Here is a 14,414-nt window from a genome sequence, read left to right on the forward strand (position 1 = left end):
CCCTCAGTATCAGATTTGCTACTATCTAAACCATATTTTATCATTCTATGCTGATACTTTTGACTTTTGTATTCAAGTACAGAACCCTGTATTTCTCAGTTAAATGTCATCATGGTATATTTGGCCCATTGTCCTAACCTCCTGACATAAATTTAGTATTTCCTATCATTAGCAAATTTCATAGACTGTCTCCTGGTTTTATACAAGTCATTAATTAAAAAATTACAACCCTAGCACATTCCTTTATCCATTCATTCAAACATTAACTGAAGGCACATATGCCCCCAGTGGCTGGGGACGATAAACTCGGTCCAAGTCCAGAGGGAGCTGATGATCTCATGTGGAAGAGAAGCGTGATGACAGTAAAGTACTGCACACTGAGTAACAGCTGAGCACCAAAAACCTCATCCATTCTAGGCAGGTCTGGGGATTCGGAGGGTGTCTATTAGGGTCATTAATGGAGCCTTTTCAAAGGGTATGGTATCTCGCCTGTATGATAAAAATACATTGGAGTAAACTGGATGAAGAAGGGGAGTGAAGAAGAGCATGTGGAGGTCAGAATACTGCAGCAGTTAGAGGCATAAACTCTCGGATGATCAGAACGGTTTCTGTTCTGTCACCTGCAGGATCTTGGCAAACTGGCACTTCACCTACTTCAAACTGTTTCCTCATCTGGGGAAGTGGGAACAAAGGCAAAACACCTTCATAGGGCTAAGTAAGGTGATGCATATAAACCATTGACAAGTGCCTTGTGCAGAGTAAAAAAGATGTCATTTCACCTTTAGCACTAAGACCTAAAGAAATGAAAGACTATCACATTTTGGGGAAATGGCACTTGAGCCCCAAAACTGGATCGAGAGAGAGGGCTGTAAACGGCCCTGGGTGCGGACTCAGACATCTGGCTGCTGACTTTGACCAGCACACTCTGAACATATGTCAGGCCTCCCTGGTTTGGGCATGTCAATCCTGAGACTGTGACCTTGACTCTGCCTCGCAGGGGTTGTCTTAAACTTAACCCCAAATACACACATAGACAGCATAAAGAATGGGGAGTAAACCTGGAACCGCCACACACCCACCCAGGGTGACAACACACAAACACGAGGGTCACTGCGCACCACTGGGTAAGACGTGCAGAGAATGAATGAGACTGTGTAGTAAGCTGAAACAGTAGAAAAATACTACCTTAGACTTATAAAATATAACTTCACTTGGGGGGTGGGGGAAAACAAGACCAAAGTAACCTCTAGACAGAAAAAGTATGTTTTCTTCAGAGTAAAAGTATTAAGTAGACAGCTAGAAAGAGGCAGATTTGCAAAGAAAATTGTATTTTTTTGTATGCTGACAAGACAAATTATTTACCATTTAGTGCTTCTATTGCTATCCTTAGATATAAAGAACTCCATACAACTTACTAATTATTAGTATGATAGGCACTGGTGAAACAGTACTCAATTGTAAAGGCGAAATTCAAAAACAGTAGTCACAAGGAGAAAAGCTTCCTGTAGTGTTCTTAAAAGATAAAAAGAAGAAATGGAATAGTAAGATATATTTATAATGTTGCTAGAATTAAGAACTACAAAAAAGTTAAGCAAGTTACACTTACTACAAGACTGTATTCTTGATATTCCATTTCCAGCTCCATGCAAGCTTGAGTCGAAACTCTGACTATTCCGCACGGTGACTGGAGAACTAACATTGCTACTGACAGTGGTTGTACTTGGCATCCGAGCAAGATTAGGCATACTTCTTCGGAGCTTGTCTAGAAGAGAAAAGAATTTTACTAAGTTAAAAATTACAAGTTTTATGCCAATTAAAACACTAGCTTTCCAAGATAAATACAAATGTAAATCATATTTTGCTCGATAACAAATAAAAACTATCATGTGCCTTATGAACTAAAACAAGCCAACAAAGAATTAACCTCCTGTATGGGAAAATACACTCAGTATCTCCAGAAAGGTTCCACCAAATGACCGTTAAAACACATGTTCTACGAAAATAGGTGCTGATTAGTGAATCTGTTAACTATGTGTTACCATACAATAAGTGGGTAAAATTGTATCAAAATGAGGCTAGAAAATAACCTTAAATCCATTTAGTTTTTTTAAACACACTAGAAATTATTACATGTTAATTAAAAAACAGTAAGCCTAGAAGAGTCAAAAACAATACTTAAAGAATATCTTTTCCTAACAAGTCAAAATGGAAGAATTTATTAACACTCTAACTTGAGATGTTTTCAGGTACTCACTCATCACGCCAACAGGACCACATTAACTTCTGGAAAGTTTTACCTATTATAAGTTTGCCACCAAAGGTTTGGAGACTTAAAAAAGAGAAGGCTTCCTTTCTTTCTCCTTGCCAAGCACGTCTCGGCCACTAAACGGCAGCAGAGAGTCACACACAGATCTCCGTGTTGCTGGGATTTTAAATCAGCCACAGAACTGCAACTCTGTACAAGGCATGTTCTCTTTATGAATACACACCCCCCAAAACTAAAATACATATAGCAGGCCACTTAAGCTCAGAAAACAACGGATTTATTTGAATACAAAGCCAAAATCCTTTCAAGTAGAAGACTAGACTCCTTCCTTCGTTCCCTGACACACAGCTCCCACATTACTCAGGTCCGCTGACTGCAGCCCAGTCTAGAAGGTCACCTAACTCAGAAATCTGGGCACTCTCTTAAGACTCACCTCCCTCCTTCACCCTTGACTCCAAGTCCTGTCAATTCTCCCTCATATTTAAAATTCCTCTCTTCTTTCCCTCCTTCACACACTACTCATTCTCCACTACTTATACTGATTCACAATAGCCCTGTTCAGCAATTTTCACCAACTTGGGGTGGTCTAGGGAAAAGACAAAAAATTAAACAAGTGTGGTAAGTATACTTCTTAATAACCATAAACCTATAATAGGATATCATAAAGAGCGCTGTGATGGAAGACCAGAGAAGGAGTATTACATTCCTCTAGCTAACGTCTAGCAATTCTTTTAAGAACTAGCACGGCTATCCCTCCTCAGGGAAGATTTTCTATCCACCTCCTAGCTGAGCCATTTACTGCTCACACAACATTCCCTCCCTGACTGTGTGGATCTCCAGAGTAACAGTGCTCAAAGACCACCACTGACTGTTAGATTTCCTGACTATTTTCCTTATTATCACTTTGAGGCCTATTTTTAACAATCATGTGTGTCAGATTCCCAAATTCCCGTTAAAATTCTGCAGCATGTGGCACGTGTGTGTTGGCAGACAGTGCGTCACAGGTGTGAGGATGCAGAAGAGAAGGGATAAAGCCTTGAAGCCAACATCTGGATCTTTTGAACAGCATATTAACTGACATGAAAAAGTGGGCCTCTATTGATACAACATGAATTACTTGACTATATATATGTAAGCAGCAGGTAGACATAGGGAAATAATTATATGCTATTATTTAGAAAATAGAGTTTCTAGATTTCTTTAAATTTCCCAACTATTTACTATAAAGGTTTTCATATATATAGAAGTATTTAAAAGTAGTATCATAAACATCTGTATATTTTCCACCTAAATGTACTAATTTTCATTTTGCCATAGTTAATGCATTTGTTATATATCACATTTTTGTTATAAACAAATTGTATATATAATTTGTTTGTTGTTAAGCGACATAAAAGCTGCAGACATCTTGACATTTTGACCTTAAATGACTTCTCTCTCAATTTTAATATGATGCCATGACTTTCATTTGCACATGGAATACACTGTCTTCCTAACATGATAAGCTTTCATAAATTAGTCACTGTGACATTCTTTAGCTGCCACTGTCTTCCTTTAAATTTGAAATCTAAAGGTACTCAGGTACTTTCAAATCTTAGGTACCTCCTAAGAATAAGAAAATTCATTACAATCACAATACTGTCATGACATGTAAACAAATTAACAATAGGTTTTAATAATCCATCCACAAAATTTTCCAGCCATCTCAAGATGTCTTTGATAAGTTTTCTTCATAAAACACAATCCGGTAAAGATTAACACATTAGATGCGGTTGTTTTGTCTCTAATTTGTTAACCCAGATACATCTCTACTCAAACTCAAGCATCAAATCAGTTTCATAAAGCTTTATATCTGAAATAAGCTGTTAAAAAGAAAGGCTCCCAAGTGTAAATATTGAGACCACTATCCCTAAAGGAGCGAGGCTGTGACCTCCAAATTGTGTCAGAGATCACCTGGAAATGAGGTTCACTTTCTTGCCCAGCTATTTGGAATATATCGATGGCCACATATACTTTAATGTTCAAGGAATCAAAAATAATACGGTATTTCTATCTTCACAAGATATCAGCTGTTTATCTTCATGGACTGAGATGTAGCAGGAAACTGGAGGAATCAAACCAAGGAAAGAGTTCAATGACTTTCCTCATATTAAAGCAACAAGACTCATTACTCTGTGGAACAAAGACTAAAAAATCATAGGGAATAAATGAGAAACTTGTTTACCTATCCAACAGGCAGATGTAGCCTTTCAGTCAATACAATGTCCAGGGCAAGTCCCTGGACTAACACTGATTACATCATGCCAATGATTACCCTTGCCATACCTTAGAAATCACGGTTACTAAAGATTCTGTAAGATTTAGTCATTTTTCACATCTGACAAATTACTCCAAATATGCCCCTTGTAGTTCTATGACTCTTGCAAATGTTCCAAGAACTTTTAAAAGCTCTCTCTTTTGAACCTAGGCGGTATATTTATTGCTTCCATAAGCAAGAACCTTACTTATGGAAGCAATAAATATAAATATACATTTCTGGTTTATTTTTAATTATTTTTAAATGAATCAATGATTTAACAAATTGTTTTCTCCTATCTATATTATTTTGGTAATTGAGAAATAGATTAATTTCAAAACTGCCATTCTTATTTCACGATTTTGTTCAAATAATATTCCATGGTAACAAATGAAGGCTCAGATATCTGAGTCATGTTAATACAAAATTTAAAAAGCCTCTCTTCATTTTCAACACCTTTAGTCCAGGCAATGAAATAGTTATTATTCCACTTATTCTTTAAGTTGGGAGAATTGTTGTTTTCTAAAACATAAGTTTTCTAAGCAAGAGATATTACTTGTTCACACTTTATAGCCAAGGAAATCAAAGATTAGAGATGAGAGAAACCTGTGAAAGGTGTAAGTGGTAGGATATGACCGGAACTCGGGGTCTCACTGGACTTCAGAGCCTGGGCTCTCAACCACGAAGTTAGTCAGTCAGAAGTCCAATCCAGAAAATCGCTCTTGTTTTCCATTTTCCTTTGTATGTGGGGATGACACCCTATAGGGAAAATACAGCTCCCACAGGCGGATGTGTGTCCACTTTCCTAATAGGGATCATCAGAGCACAGTGCAGGGAAACCTTATCCTTTTCATAATGGTGTCTGATGTAAGTTAAAACCACTTTTCTAAGGTCAGACAGTGATCCCATTGACACAATACTAATCAAGAGTCACAGCTAGCATCTCCTTGACAACTAGATGTTCTAAGACACCTGACATAAAACACCTTTAGGGAAGCAACTTGAGGTGCCTTTCAGTTTAAATCCCTCAGTTTTAAAAAAGATGCTATGACTCATTAAGCACGTGGCATACACTGTCTTTCTGATTTATGAGCCTTAATAAATTAGTCATGCTGATATTCTTCAGCTGCCATTTATTTCTTTTAAATTTGAAATCTAAAGATTCTAAAAGATAAAATTATGCTAAATTTTTCAGTATTTTCAAATGATCTCTCAATTCACATGAATGACAGAAGTATAGAGAAAGAAAAGGTAAAAACTAAAAACATGGAAGTAGGTGATCATGAGTACAATTTGTATCTGGCCTTGTAATATTTTTAAATGTGTTTGATCACTTCTGGGCCCAGCTTTGAGAAATGATGACATGTAATAATGAAAAGCAGTAACTGTCTTTTCATTTCCACAAATGGAAATTGTGTGTGAGGGTTTGACTGGTTGTTAGAATGAAAACATACCAGCTTGAGAATATATGATTACTTTCCCTATAGTTTGTTGGAAGTCAAGAAGCATAACTCCAGGGAGAAGGGAAGGAAGAGAAATAATGAAGAGGGAGATGGAAAAAATACACAAGGGCACATTCCAAACCACCATGCTGACATTAGGGCAGAACAACTTCCCTTTACCACGCCAAACATCAGCCTCCACATGCCAGCTGCTAATGGATCTTCATTCTAGATGTCAGGAGAGCAGAGGGAAGGACCATCCACACTTCCCCTACGTGTGGATGTGCGTTAAGCAGCACTGTCCACACTCACCACCCACCACTCCATGCCAGGGCCACGCATCAGAGATGAAGGCTGTGGGACGGGAGGGAGGGCGCAGCCCTGGGCCTCTGGCTCATGGAGCTACACGGCGAACTCCTGACCTGCACAACCTGCCTGACCTGCACAACCTGCCTGTCCTGCAGCTGAAGAGGCGAGCACACGCAGACACTCCACATTTATGCCTCATTCTGTGCCAGCTATATCACCGTGGTATCCTTGAAACTATACATCTGGGACACGTAGTATGAAGCTGGTCAATTATAGATTTAAATTTAGACAAAACTCATAAGGTCATGAGGACAACTTAAATAAATCTGGGAAACATTTACCAATTATTCACACTGATTTTAAAACCATTTCTTGACTACATCGGAAAGAACCAAGCACATCAGATACCATAAGGACACACATCACCTACCTCCACTGGTCCTATTTGGTTGCTGATCTGGACTGTGGGCTTGAGGTGAATAATATTGTTGCTGCTGGTAATTATTTGAAGGAAAATACTGGGAACTCGGGCTTCTCCTACAATCGCGAATGCTGGAGAAAGTCTGTGAATGGGGAATTCCTCTTTGGAAAGGTGAACATCTTGGGAGACGAGGCTGAGGTGGTGGCAAATGATCAAATTCTTCCTCGTCCTCCAGACTGAATCGATCATATTCTTGATCACTACATGTCCCTTTTTTGCCTGAACTTAGTGACACACTGGAACTATGCCTTGACACAGATGCTGAAGTGGAAGCATAATCTTGCCTGAGACCTATAAAATAAGAAATAACATTATCTTACAGGACACTTCAATCTAGCAGCCATCAAGTCCCAATTGAGAATACAGGAAAATTTGTATGCAACATTATCTTGTTCTTAGTTTATTACATCCCAAGAAAATGGATACATTTACGTACCAAACTGATGTCTAAGATTAAACCACTCTGTTTCACAAAAGATTGGCCAAATTCCAGTGAAAATTAAATATACTGCTATAGTTCACCAATCGGTCCATTTCCCCAAATAATCCCTTCTGAAATCTGGGGAGATAGGAAGGCTACTTAAGAAAAATGAGTCATTATCACTTTTAATAGTTTGCCATGGGTTAGACAATAAAAATAATCAGATCTCCACCCAGGTAGGAGCCCCTCCAACTCCCCACCCCAACTTCCAAAGCCAAGGAAAAGTTTAAAACCTGGGGTAGAAGTATTTCCTAACAAGGTTACCTCTTTTTTGTCTTTTCCCTACTAATATTATCTTTTTCAGAGTATACTGACACTTCAATACTTTAATAGTTTTGGGTCATCCTGAAGGACAACCACCTAAAAATAGTCTAACCACAAGTTTCTAGTTATTCATCTCACTGTCAACACAATTTCTTAAAAGTAGTCTATCCCTAACTGCTTAACTTCTGAAACTAATATCCAATCTTTTAGCCATATATTATTTAGAAGTTACCAGTTTACTATCAATAAATGACATACAACAATCACTTTTCCCCAAAATATATATCTTATTAAATTCTATATGACATCACCATGTTCCTCATAGTAGACTTGACTAATTCTGAAAGCAGGCAATCATTATGCTTAAATGATACTTGGCTATTTTTAATTTTGTTGGCCTAAAAAGATAATTCCAAAACAAAGCCTTGCCCCCTTCTGGGATCAACATCTTACTGTGCTTTCTGATGCCATTAATAATACCCTGTAGGCAGCTCACTCCCAGGTTATTTGTTGTAACTTTATTGCAAACCACTGATAAATTCTTCTATTTCCTATGATCTTCTCTTCCATGATTATTTATCCCGAGAAGTATATCAATGCATTTTCGTAAAATTTTTATTAAAATAACTATTGACTCACCTGTAATTCTAAAAAAATAATAGAGATCCCTTGTACACTTTACCCAGTTTCCCCCATGGTAACATTGTGCAAAATTACAGAATAATATGACAACTGGGATATTAGCAGTGATACTATTCCATCTTATTTAGATTTTCCCAGTTTTATTTATGAATGTGTTAATATTGAGTTCTACACAATTTTACCACCTGTAGGATCAAATTTATCAGTGTCAAAATACTGAACAGTTCCAAAATTCCACAAACACAAAAATCCCTTATGCTGCTCTTTTATAACCATATTCACCTCCCCTCTGAGATCCCATACCCTGTCCTTAGCTCCCAGCAACCACTCATCTGTCCTCCACCTCTCAAGTTGAATCATGTCAAAATGTTACATAAGTGGAATTATACAGTTTGCATCTTTGGGATTATCTTTGGTACCCAGCCTAATTCCTTGCAGAGTCATCCAAGATGTTGCATGCATCAACAGTCCATTCCCTTTTCATTACTGAGTAGCATTCCATGGGATGGTGGTACCACAGTTTGATTAACCATTCCCTTACTGAAGGGCATCTGACTTCACTCCAGTTTCTGGCTATAATAAATAAAGCTCCTATAAACATTCATGTACAGGTTTCTGTATGAACACAAATTTCCACCATTCTGAGATAAAAGCCCAAGAAGAAACTTGCTGGGCCTTAGGGAAATGGCATGTTTCATTTTTTAAAGAAACTGACAAACTGTTTCTACAGTGGCATCCCAGCAATGTCTTTCTATCAGTGTATTTTGATCAGAGTATGTCCTAATACCTTATAATGCCCATAAGAGTCTGAGAGAACAGCATTTAACTGCTCCAACTACAAAGTACCATGAGAGAAAGAATCCGATTGTGCATTACACCCGAGGTAAAATGTCTGAAACCTCCCCACCTCCTTAAATTGTAAGTTGATGCTTCTAGTTTAAGTTTTCTGGTTTCAAAAGAACATACTTTCTTCCTGCAGACGAGCCATGATCTGAACATCAGTGAGGTCCTGTAACTTATATCCCATGGAGATGGAATCATCCTCCAGTTCTGAAGTACTCAGCTCACTGTCTATGGACGACTGGGGACTGAGAGGGGAGCCCCTGGAGGTGTAACCTAAAAAACAGAGGAAAGGTGCTTATTATTTAGTCTAAAGAACTGATATCTATATATGCTTTACAATTCACTATCAACAGTCAGAAACTTTTTTTTTCCTGTTTCCATGTCACCAAAAGGTGGCCATCACTGTTTAACAGTGAGACGATATGCACATCCTCAAGCATTCCTGATTCATACGTGCAAAACCATTCTTCTGTTTTTTTCAACTTCAGTTTTCATAGTTTAAAAAATCTGTCTGTGCTATACACTAAATAAGTTACTAAGAGGGTAAATTTCATGTTGTGCATTTTTACCACAGTATTGAAAAATAATCCCCAATGCTAAAATCTGCATCCCCTTTGTAAGTCTTTATCTAAAGGCATTGGGAAACTCAGACAGAGCCATGTTCACTTTCCATTAATTATCAGCTGTGTACTATTTGATTACACATTTTACAATTAAATTTAATCTGGTCATTTCTTGAATGTAAACAGTGCTATAAAGAAGAATATCAGACATAAAAGGCACACATACACACACAGAAACATATACAAAAACCTTCATTACTGAGTGAGGGTGGAGCAGTCATAGGAGACGTGTGAAAGTTTTGAAAAGGCAATGGCCTGAGATAAGAGAACCAAGGAAGAAAGGACCCAAAGGAGCAACTGCAGGGATGGGATGACACTAGGGCTGAGACAAATAAGGAAATGGTGAGACTTTCATCTCATAAATAACCACTATGATTATTTTTCCTGGCTTAGTCTACCAGAAAAATAAAACTTTTAAAAACAAGATGTAAAAGACTTATATTCTTAAATCACAATAAAAAGTAATTAAACTGTTTGACATTTAATTTTAGAAGCACATTAGATATTTAGAAACATATAACTATATACATATGCTTTTGCTAACTAGGGAAGACCGCCTATTGCTCACAACTGAGAGCAGCAGATTAATGGCATCAAGGCACAAGTTAATGCTGGACTTTTTGTACCCAAAGTCCGTGTGCAGCACGAACTCTCCATTGTAAGATTACCCTCAAACTTTTCAATGCAAGGTGGACATTTAAGCTGTGTGTAGCAACTGAATGACAAAGCAAGCAGCTAGTCAAGAAGTTGAAATATTACCTGTTCTTTCAGGTGTTAGTATTGCTTTATTTGAGGTTTTAGAGAAGCTGGGAGTATTAATGCCATTGCTATAAGGGCTGAGTCTTGCAACGGGACTATAAGGAAAAGCCAGTGAGACATTTGAAGAGAAGAGACTCCGCCATCGGCTAGCTGTCATAGAAGCAGAAAATAAAGAGGAGCAGTTAGCTATACAGAAGGAGACATGGTTTACCAGGGGGAGAAAGAGAAGAGGTTAAAAATAATGAAAAGACAAAGCAACTTTTCATGAGAATATCTTAACTGACTTCCACTTACCTAAGGGAAAAAAATGTAAAAATAGACAATTTATGAATTAGGGCCCTATTTATACCTCCATTAAGGAAATCATTAAATCAGTCTCACCTTGATTAAAGCCAATATGCCTCTATAACAGTGATAAATGTGTTTTTAATTTCTACATTAGAGATGTTTTCTATGTTCTCTTTCTGCTCAAAAATTAAAGTGTTTTGTATTCATATAAAGGATTACTGTCAAGAGAAAAACTCTTAGGGACTTAGAATTTTCAGAACTGTGGGAAATATTAACTATACAAAGTCCTATATTTTTTCATAACCCATTTAATATCAGAAAATATTCATCAAAAATTTTTCTTGGAAACTCTTCAAGGAAACTTGTTCTTAGATAACAGAAGAAACTAAATTGACTATTGTCATTCTGAATGACCTTGAGTCTAAAACAAGGTTTATGGAAAAATGATACAAATTAGCACAAAATAATGGGAGGATATATACACCAAAATTTAATAACACCTATTTATGATTACAGAGGCTCACTGGTGATCTTTTGAACTTTTTTCTTTTTATAAGAAATATTTTCCAAATTTTCTTTATTGAACAGACTGTTTATATAACATTTAGAGATAAGATACATATATAATTAACACTAAAATAAGGAACAAAAGGAAATTTCACCTGCAATAAACAGATGCATTATTACATTACCACACATGGTCTAAATAATGAAACACTCTCCTCTAAGATTACCAACCTCTTGCTATTTTTAAGTTTTTGAGATCATGAAAAAGACACCAAACTGTAAAAATATGAGGAAGTCACATCAAATATCACTTACTCTGCTCTTCAAGGCATACAAATTACTGTGCTAAAGCAATCATTTAGATACCCACTAAGCAGAATGAGAAGGAATAGATAATATAAATTAGGTCAAACTTCACTTTAAGCCATAACTTGGTTTATATTTGCTGGAAGTTCAACAAAACTTTCAGAAGTCAAGTATAAACAGACTGCTTTGAAATGCAGTCCCCACATCACTTTTAATGAACAAGGCTTATGAGCAGCCCAATGGCTGCACAGTGTTTAAAATGGGCAGTAGGGTGGAGAAACTATGGGATGGAGGGAGTCAAGAAAATAATCTGCTTCTAAAATTGGGATTCTTAAGATCCTTGCAAAAGTATTTAAAAGAGCAAAATGTTTCCTTTACTTTAGCAAGAATTCTTGAGATAAAAACCATCCCACTGTAGTAACTATACAATAAATATCTTTTCCTTGTGCAGCAGGTGAGTGAATGAGGCAAGGAAACTACATTCACAAGGATTACGTTTTCAGAACTCACAAGTTTAATGATGTGGACAACACCACAAAGCCTCATTCCTACTGACACCAGGCATGTCACTGATCTGACATGCAGTCAACTGTTGTTAAGCAGCCCTTCTTGACCTGAGTCAAAGCAGAGACTTGTCAAAGTGGTAAACCCTGTCCTCTAACTTCTAGATGTCTAAACCTGACCCCCAAATATACTGAAAAATAGTATGTAAAGTAACACACACTAGGTGGCTGTTCTCACATCTTCCATCGCTATTGCTCAAAGTTTGTCACTAAAAATTCCATATTAAAAAACAAGATCAATAGTTCTTTGTGATTGCTAACTTGCTTAACAGATGATGCTCATTGAGCACTTGCCAGAAAAATTACAGTGACGGCGTGTTCTCACCCACAGATGCAGGCAACGACACATCACAAGTAAACAGCATTCATTATTCTGCACAGTAACTCCCATGGCCCAGCCGCCCTGCACAATGGCTCAGTGATTGTGGCTATGACAGCAAGATCCTAGCTAATAACACAATCGGCATCTATTGCAAGGAAGAACACTCTGCTTTGTCCTTTAGCGTGGAGGATTTTCAGAAGAGGGAGGAGAATTACTGTGGAGGCAAACTAACGAAACAATGCTGCTACACTGGGGCCCAAGGTTGTGGCGGAGGAGGAGACGGGACAGGAACGGAAGCCACCACATCCTAGTTATTCTTCACTCTGTAGCTGAAGAATTGTAAGGATTGTAACAGGAGGCACATTAATAGAGAATAAAACAAAGAACTTCTTAAGGGGCAATTTTCTCTCTCTCAATCAATTAATTTAATGGATTCTTTCCCATATAAGGATGTTAAATTATCTGAGAGGCTCAAGGATGAACAGAATGACCCTAAGGAGTAAGACAATTTTGCTAATGAAGGAAATGGGTAATAAACGTCTGAACAACAGCTTACATTTCCCTATATTCCCACTCCAAGGTTCTAACTGTAAATAAAGGGCTTCCTAAAGTTGGAGGTGACTGGACTATGTATTATTTTTTAATTGCAACCCCTAGAATAGCAGAGAGTTGGGCCCAAACATAATAAGGCACTGATTAAATGTATCATAACTGGCAGGGTTCCCATCCCCAAATACTTTACTTTAATTAAACTGTCTCCCAGCCAATTCTTACTGCATGCTCTCTGTATTCCCACTGCAACCTCCTTAATGGAGACACTCGCCACCTCTTACTAAGTGATTCAAAATATTCCTCAACAAACTTCCAGCCACCAACACGGCCCTCAGTGATCTTGTTCTGAACATCGCTACCAAACTGTGTTAGTCATGTTCTATTTTAACTGTTTTACTCTCTTCTATTAAAGTGCAGGGGCTTCTCATCACATGCAAGATCTGAAAGGTATGCCAGATCATCTCGCTAGCCCCACCTCTGCTGCCATGTATCTCATGCCACCTCAAGAGCGTTTCTGAAACTTCCTTGTTAAGAATACATTTATACTGAGTCAACTTTCTAATTTGCCTCCCTTGTTTAGTAGGCGTTTTCTGTTGAAATAAATGTGAGAAGGTATTAAGTTGTGGATTGATCCCTCATATTTCTGCCAAAAAAAAAAATCTGAGCATGTCCAATGGTCTATTAATTTTTGTGTACATCTTCAATATTGCCTTACTTAAAAAATAAGTTACAATGTCTCTGTGAAGCAATTTTTATATAACATTAAGCAAAATATGACCCTTCCTGCAAAAACCCTTGATTTGACAAATGCTTCAGGGATGATATCAAGAAAAAATAAAAAAGGACAGATAATAGGAGAGGTTTAAGAATGAATCTAAATTTTATTCTCCACAGAAAATTTTTCTTGGCAACAAAAAATTTCCCATACACAATGACATATCCACCTACCTTGCTCATTTTTGCCTAGATTCATAGGAAATATAGTAAATATTCAAATTTTTGTTGAATATGTATGTCCCTGAATATAATCAAAATCAAATTTAAGAAAGCACTATGACTTAATTAACACAAAGGTAAAAGAGAAACTGATCTAACAAAAATCTTAGTGATCATACTTGAAAGGTCAGTATTTCATCAAGCTAGAAGATGTAAAACAACATATATGTCTGGAAACAACACATATTATATTGTAGAAACATAATCATTTTCACATTTTCTTCTCTTCTCACTATAGAGATAGCCAGTTTAGTACCTAACAGTCTGCAATCAACAAGTGTTGACTGTGGTCAAAATCTTGGCAAATTCACTAATATTCCCTTACCTCAAACCATTCTACCATTCCTACCTTGACATCTAAATGGTTTTGTCCAGTTTCTTACACTTAATGTAACTATAACTTAGTATATCTTTGAAGACAAAGGTTAGTCTTGACACTTCAGCCCAGCTAGAGGCTCAAGCAAGAAATATACC

The 14,414-nt window shown here is 37.2% G+C and overlaps 1 protein-coding gene across 4 annotated transcripts in view; it reads right to left on the minus strand.

Annotated features, from left to right (window-relative positions):
* SLAIN1 (SLAIN motif family member 1) overlaps nucleotides 1-14,414 on the minus strand; it is a 53,731-nt gene that overhangs the window by 12,571 nt on the left and 26,746 nt on the right. For 3 of the 4 annotated variants that reach the window (XM_073212464.1, XM_017653304.3, XM_073212465.1), the window contains exons 3-6: nucleotides 10,407-10,556; nucleotides 9,148-9,297; nucleotides 6,744-7,085; nucleotides 1,607-1,762 (exon numbers count right to left, since the gene is read on the minus strand). In XM_073212464.1, the coding sequence (XP_073068565.1) occupies nucleotides 1,607-1,762; nucleotides 6,744-7,085; nucleotides 9,148-9,297; nucleotides 10,407-10,556 (798 nt within the window). The remainder of the gene's footprint in view (nucleotides 1-1,606; nucleotides 1,763-6,743; nucleotides 7,086-9,147; nucleotides 9,298-10,406; nucleotides 10,557-14,414) is intronic. The other variant, XM_037010296.2, reaches the window with a different exon arrangement.

Source organism: Manis javanica, chromosome 9 (assembly GCF_040802235.1).
Source record: "Manis javanica isolate MJ-LG chromosome 9, MJ_LKY, whole genome shotgun sequence".
Taxonomy (NCBI): domain Eukaryota; kingdom Metazoa; phylum Chordata; class Mammalia; order Pholidota; family Manidae; genus Manis; species Manis javanica.